Source organism: Benincasa hispida, chromosome 2, assembly GCF_009727055.1.
Source record: "Benincasa hispida cultivar B227 chromosome 2, ASM972705v1, whole genome shotgun sequence".
Lineage (NCBI taxonomy): Eukaryota > Viridiplantae > Streptophyta > Magnoliopsida > Cucurbitales > Cucurbitaceae > Benincasa > Benincasa hispida.
The window spans coordinates 36,382,634-36,389,705 of NC_052350.1; the positions used below are offsets into that span (position 1 = coordinate 36,382,634).

The following is a 7,072-nucleotide window of genomic DNA, read 5'->3' on the forward strand; positions in this document are numbered from 1 at the left end:
TGTAATTATTGGTTGAGATAGTCTCAATTCAGTGAAGAGGTAACTGATCACCCTACGGTGGCTTTTACCCTGCCCACTAAAGCATCATTGCAAAATAAATGTCACATAGGGTGCATTAGATTATTTTGCTAAATTGATTGGTTGTTTAAATTGGGTAATGCTTGTATAAATAATAGATAAATTGTATGTTTTCAACAATTTCAAATATGACAACCGCCGACAATCTTAAATTCGCTACATTAAATTTGCTTGCCGCCGACAAACTTAACGGTGATCACTACGCTACCTGGAAAAATACTATCAATATAGTACTTATCATTGATGACTTGCGATTCATCCTAGTTAAGGAGTGTCCTCAAGTCCACAGGTGACAAATTTTAATTGCTTTCTAGGAGTAGACTTTAAACTAACTTCTTTTTGTGTATAGTTTTCTTTTTTTTCCTTTGTTTTTTCTTTTTTGTAGGTCTCTCCAAAGCCTATAAAGAAAGAAAACCAAATTGAAGAGAGCGGTAACCCAATCATCACTTTGTGCACGAGAACGTTATCAGGGAAAGTTTTATGTTCCCTTGTACTTTTTATTTTTAGAGTTTTATTTAGGGATATATAAGGGACAATGTATCATTTTAAGTTGGGGGTCAGGTACCCGTTGGGTAGTTTTGATCTGATCTAGAGTCCTTGACCACTGTGCTCGGACAATATTTCTTGATTGATATGTGTGCTTTGAATGCTTGTCTGCTCTGTTGCTTAGTTTGTTATGATGAATAGTGTATGACGTACTCTTGTTGTGATAAAATTTACATGAAAGAATGTTATGAGAGCACAATAATGAATTTTAAGTCCATTTAAAACTTTTTTGCCCATTTTAAAAAAAATTCTTATCTCTCATGCATTTTTAAGTCATTGTTCTTACAAAATTAAAGTCTTGTATGCTTAGAATTGTATTATCAGGTATTCAAATTTCATTGTTGATTGCAAATTTCATTTTTTTTTACTATTGAGACTAGAGTAACAACTAAGTATAATTTTAGAGCAAACATGATATTTTTGAATAAATTTTTGTTCGAATATGTGTTTCTACCTTGCTCGGGACGAGTAAGAATTAAGTTAGGAGTGTTTGATAGCTCTAAAAAAGAGTTATAATTCCTAGCTTAACTCAAGCTCGTTAATAGATTTTTAATGTTAATTATCATATTTTTTAATATTGTTTTCTGATTTTGTAATTCAAACAGTCAAATTTTAAAAACAACATTTTTATGTTTTATTTGTATCCAGAATTTGAATTTCAAAATTTAAAATGCAGAATTATAGTAAATAAAGATAAAAATATTTAAAAATAGTGAAATATAATAGTGTATGTCATGTTATAAACCAAATTTAATTTTTTTTATATTAAAATATGTATTATTTAATGTATTACAAATTAAATTAGGTTAATATTTCAAGTTTGATCCCTATAATTTGCATAAAGTTAAAAGTTAGTCCATATGCTTTTAAATTTTGATTTAGTTGCTATGTTTTGATAGTCCATATAGTTTGTTAGATCCTTTTAAATAGTACCTACCACATGAACTATTTATTACGAAGCTTTACAACTATTTAATAAATAAATTAATAATAATTTATTGCAGACCAATATTTAGTAGGTATTTAATTAATTTATAACTGTTTAGATTAGAATTCAATTTTTGAATTTTGCTACCGAACATATATATGAAAATATATAATATAACTTTGTTTTCATTTAATCCATTGTTTTTAAATTTCTGTTTTTCAGATTCTCTTCGTAACAGGTCTAGAGATGGCAAAATTTCCCACAGGTTGGGTCCTTGCGGGTCTTTGACCCGATCGGGACGGAAAATCCCCGATTTAACTGGGTACGGGGTCAAACCAGGATTTAAATTGGGTCCCCGATCGGGAATGGAGAAGGGATCTCTCGTCTTTTACCCCAAACCTGATCTCCGCCTCCGTCCCGATTTATATATATATATAAACTACAGTAGTTGAAGGTTTTTTTTTTATTTTTTTTTTATTTTTAATTTTAATTTTTCAATATAATAATTTAAAGTTTAAATGTGTAATTGTAACCAATTTGATGTTTCAGGGTGATTTTGTGCAATTTCCTGTCAATTTTTTTCTCCATTGGATAGAAAATAAGGTTATGTTTGCAAATAGTTTTGAAGTATTCCTCTCCCTCTCTCGTTCAGTTTCCTCGTCGTCGATGGCTGCTTTTCTACAGTAATTTCGTGGAGCGGTCTCAGTTTCAGGTGACTTTCATTATCCTCTCTTCTTGCTTCTATGACGAATTTCCGATTAAGACTAGGTTCATATCAAACCGCTGCAGTTCCATACACAATTGTCAAGAACAAAATTTTAATCGTGTATTCAAATAGATTGGAAGGTGTTTCATTTTCGCATCATGATGTTGTTGTTGATTATAAAGTCTCGGTAGAATATTGAAATGGTGAAAGGAATGTTTTCAATTCTGCGGATGATGGACGAAACTTGTTTTTTGATTTCTAGGGTTTGTTGAGATGGATTGTGTCACTCCAATGGTTCTCTGGTGTGCTGGAGTTGCGGACATCGACGCGCTTTCTACAAAGCATCTAATATTTGCAACTCACAAAAGCTTCACTTCGGGGAGGAAATCATTGAACTCTGTTTTTTCTAGGTCGGGTTGTTCTCGATACCCCGTTTCTCGATTTCGTATTCGGGCCAAGCGCTCTCGTTTTCAAGGTATTTTTCTGCCTTCAAAGAATAGGGGTGATATATTTGATCATTTTCATGGTTTCTATGTTAATAAACTATGGAAATGACACAAGAATTCCAATGTTTTCATGGTTCCACATCCCTTAATTTATAAGGCGGATTTGTAATCATTTTATTTTTGGTTTTTGTTTATTTAAAATTAAGTCTATTTTCTCCCCATTTATTACAACGATTTGCATCTTTCTTAGATATAATGGTTGAATTCTTAGCAAAATTCCAAAAATAAAAATAACATTTTAAAAACTACTTTTTTTAGTTTTCAAAATTTCGCTTAGTTTTTTAAATTATCAGTAAAAAGTGGATAACAAAAGAAGAAATTTGAAAATGAAAGTAGTATCTATAGGCTTAATTTTCAAAAACAAAAACAAAAAAACAAAATGGTTACAAGACAGGGTCTAAGCTTTTCTGTCTCTGTTATGTGCTTTTGCATGCATAATCATTGCCATGTTATTTAATCAATGATTGACTCTAAATGCAGGGGCAAAAGGAGGGTCCCATTGCCTCTATCTTAGCTCATTCTGGATTAAGAAAATTGATTAGAAAAGTTAGGTTCCGTTTGGTAATGATGTCTATGCTTGTTTTGCTCCAATTTTAAAATCATGATTTTCATATTACTTAAAGAAACACCTAAACTCCTAGCTATGTTTTTGGAATCTACTCTTTTTAGTTTTCAGAACTTTGGTTGGTTTTTAGTAACAGTAGAAAGTGGATTATAAATATAGAAACTTATTGGTAAAAGTAGTGTTTATACGTGTAATGTTAAAAAATTAAATGATTATCAAACGGGATCTAAGAATTTAAAATTTTCCTGCTAATTTGCCTCTAAAATTTCAGAATTGGAAGACTATAGATGAAATTCTTTATGAAAAATTTTGGCTCCTTTCAATGGTATAAACCAAACCACATAATCTGAAAGCTCTCCTGCAAAGGAATTGTTCTGTAAGACCTGTAATTTACACGTGTGAAAGAAAGGGTAAAAGGGAAAAGCAGTGGCAAGGGAGAATTAGTGAAGTGGGGACGTGGCAAATTCTGTTACAAGTCTGGGAGGGGACTTTCCGCTGGGGTTTATGATCCCATTTTAGGGTGTGAAGAAGATTGGAGCTTGTGAAAGCTTTAGGAGAGGGAGGTGCTCTCGAATCAGCCCTTATCAAGTTCTTTGTTCTTGTTCTTGCTTAAGACTAATTATTTCTCTTTTTTTTCTCGGTGCTTTGTATTTTCCCTGATATTGTGATTTTTTATTTTTATTTTCTGGAATATCACAGATCAGGGAGGTATTTTCCCCTGTTTGTCCTTGTTGGGTATTTCTGTGAGCGCAGGAGTCACGATACCTAACATGTTCATCTGATGATTTTTCATTTTTTCTCAACATATATTTTTTTGGTAAATCTTGCCTGCCATAGCGCTGTTGTGAATTTCGTTCTAATAGTTGGCGAGCTTGATTATATTTGAATGTGGATGAACTGTATTTTGGCTGTATATTTGTCATGGAATGGTGACTAACTAACAACTTATTATTATTTTATTTATTTATTTTATTGAAACAACTGCTCTCATTGAGAAAAAAAAAATGAAAGAATACCAGGACATACAAAAAACCAATCCCACGAAAACCCCACTAACAACTTATCTTTTAGAACAATCCATTTCTTTTTGTTCATTATTTGCATTAGATTAAGTCGGGTTTTTTTTCTTCACACTTTGGTATTTAGATTCTTGCAAGTTTATGTTACCTGGCCACAGATTTTCAGGATTATGCCAAACCTTCACATCTTATACAAGCCTCAGAATTGGGGGTCTGCACGAAAACTTCAATTGAGAAAATCCTATCATCTTTGAAGGGAAATGAATCTCAGGCCTTGATCAAGGTTGATATAAGCACTAGCAAGCTCTATGGATCAAGTGTAAGTGACTTGAATGCTGGAATTCTCCTGTGTTTGATAGATGAAAAGGGAAATTCTATATTACAGAGAATACCTTCAAGTTTGATGACACATGATCTTTCTAAAGAAAAGGATATTTTGGATGGTCCTGAAATTCTCTTGTTCCAGAGGGGTTCCATTGATGAGTTTGTCTTCGAGGGACCTAAATTGGGTAGATTAGAAGCCGTCTGGCTGAGCGTTGATTCAGGTTAGTTTGTGCCACATACACTCATACTATTTTCCAAAAACTGTCGGGTCTCTTTTGGAACTTAAAATGATTTTGACTGTATATGTTGCTTGTATCAAATAGATTTTGTCAAGAAATTTAACAAAACGTTTTTTTTTCCCTCATCTTAGCCAGGCCAGTGGAGAGTAGGAAGTCTAAGCTTGTATGTCATATCTCAATTAAAATCTGAGGGGGAAGAGCTTCAGTACATGGGCCTCAAGTTTGAATTCCCAGCTGAGGATATATTACTTGGGGAGGGCAGCGACAAGTCAATGATAGAACTTAGGCCTTGCCTCGTATCGGAAGTATCTGGAATTGAGCCCTTATCCTTCCTGAACAAAAGCTCAAATTTAGCCACCATCGACAGTATATCCAATGAGGAAAGCATGAAAGAATATGCAGACTTGAAGCTCTCTTTGCTTGCTTATGATGCGTTGTTGATCCTTGCTGGCACATCTGTTTCATCCTTCTTAGCTGGTGAAAATGCCGGTCTTGCATTCTTAGCTGGTGGCATTCTTGGCTTCTTGTATCTGCTGCTCTTGCAAAGATCCGTGGACGAGTTACCTGCTCCAACACCAATTTCTGAAACAACTAGGAATGAAGATCAACGATACAAAGGCCCTCTATCGGCATTGGCACTGGCAGTTGGATTTTCCATTCTTACAGTTAAGTTCAACTTGGGAGATTCAACCATGATACTGTCGCCTAAAGAAGTGGTGATAGGAATGCTGGGATTTCTTGCATGTAAAGTTGCTGTTGTTTTGGCTGCAGTAAAGCCAATGGCGCTGGGTCGAAAGGTAAATGAATGAACGTGAATGTTCTTTTATTGGAATGTCTGAGATTTAGTGTATTTTTCAAAATAGAAAGATAGAATATGAAACAATCCAATTGGCGAGAAAATAGAGAGAGAGAGAGCGAGAGAGAGAGAGAGAGAAGGAAAGGATAAAAGAAAACAAAACAAAAGAAAAGGAAAGAAAGAAACTGACCAACATATTGTGTAGGGGAAGTATACTTGCATATAATGTAGGATTTATATGTATATATTATACTTTTGCATCTGGTTGGAAATAAAGCTTTCACTTGCCCTCCATTTCGGGCATCTTTTCGTTGATTAGAATACTTAAAGGATGAAAGTTGGTTCGATTAACTTGTAGTGATAAATATGATGGGGTTAAGGTCTCTTGTTAGACAGATTGATATGAGAAAGCATGTAGGAGTTTGATTATCCTATAGATTTTAGGATTTGTTTGGAATGACTTTTCTAGTATTCGAAAAGGGTTATCTATGGTCGGTTAGATTTTTTATTCATAGACCTCCGGGAGTCGAAAGTTCGAGTATTGGAGCAGGGGCAAACATATAAAGTAGGATTGCCTTGTGAGGTTGCCAATGCATTTCTTTGTTGCAATGATAATGAGATCGAAGGGTGGACTATTCTCAGGGAAACGGAGGGGTCGAGTTCCTCATAGACAATAATCATTTTTTTCTCGATTATAATTTTACCTTTCTCTAAAGAAATGAAGTTAAAATTTGAGCCCCCCGTTTAAAGGGTGGTTATTATTATTATTATTATTTAATTTTTGTGGCGAATCGAATCCAATTAAACGGCTAAATTCTTGAAATTTAAAATAGAAACAAGCTGCTCATTTTTAATTTTGAAAATCAAGTAAATATTTCTTAGTTGAAATATATGTTTTTATTTTTTATTTTATTTTATTTTATTTGGTATAAATCAGCTCAAATTTATTCATTTTGAATATCAAATTGTTAATAAAAATATATAATGTAAATATTTTTGGTCTTTGAGGTTAGGGTAACAAGTCAATTTCACTTGTTGTGGAACGGCGAGGAACAAAATGTTTCTTACCGTTTTAGATCTGGGCTAGAAATGGCATTGAGATGCTCCTCACCCCTAGGGACGGTGTGATAGAATTTTATTAAGTAGGGACTATATTCTAAATATAAACCATAAAAACTAAATTTTAACTTTCTTCAATCCTCTGAGTATGGTTCATAGGCTATGTTTATGTTTTTGTTTTTGTTTTTTGTATTTTTGTTTTTAAAATTTGTAATTTAGGTCTTGTTTTGTAACTATTATTATTATTATTATTTTTTATTTTATGATTTTTAGTTTTTGAAAATTGAGCCTATGAACATCTGTTTC

General features: G+C 33.1%; 1 protein-coding gene across 1 annotated transcript; it reads left to right on the forward strand.

The window, feature by feature from the left end:
• The first annotated feature begins 2,103 nt into the window (after positions 1 to 2,103).
• LOC120071363 lies at positions 2,104 to 6,025 on the forward strand. Its single transcript, XM_039023606.1, has 4 exons — positions 2,104 to 2,264; positions 2,521 to 2,733; positions 4,507 to 4,893; positions 5,047 to 6,025. The coding sequence occupies exons 2-4, from the start codon at positions 2,532 to 2,534 to the stop codon at positions 5,718 to 5,720; spliced, it is 1,263 nt and encodes a 420-aa protein (XP_038879534.1). The 5' UTR covers positions 2,104 to 2,264; positions 2,521 to 2,531; the 3' UTR covers positions 5,721 to 6,025.
• The last annotated feature ends 1,047 nt before the right edge of the window (positions 6,026 to 7,072 follow it).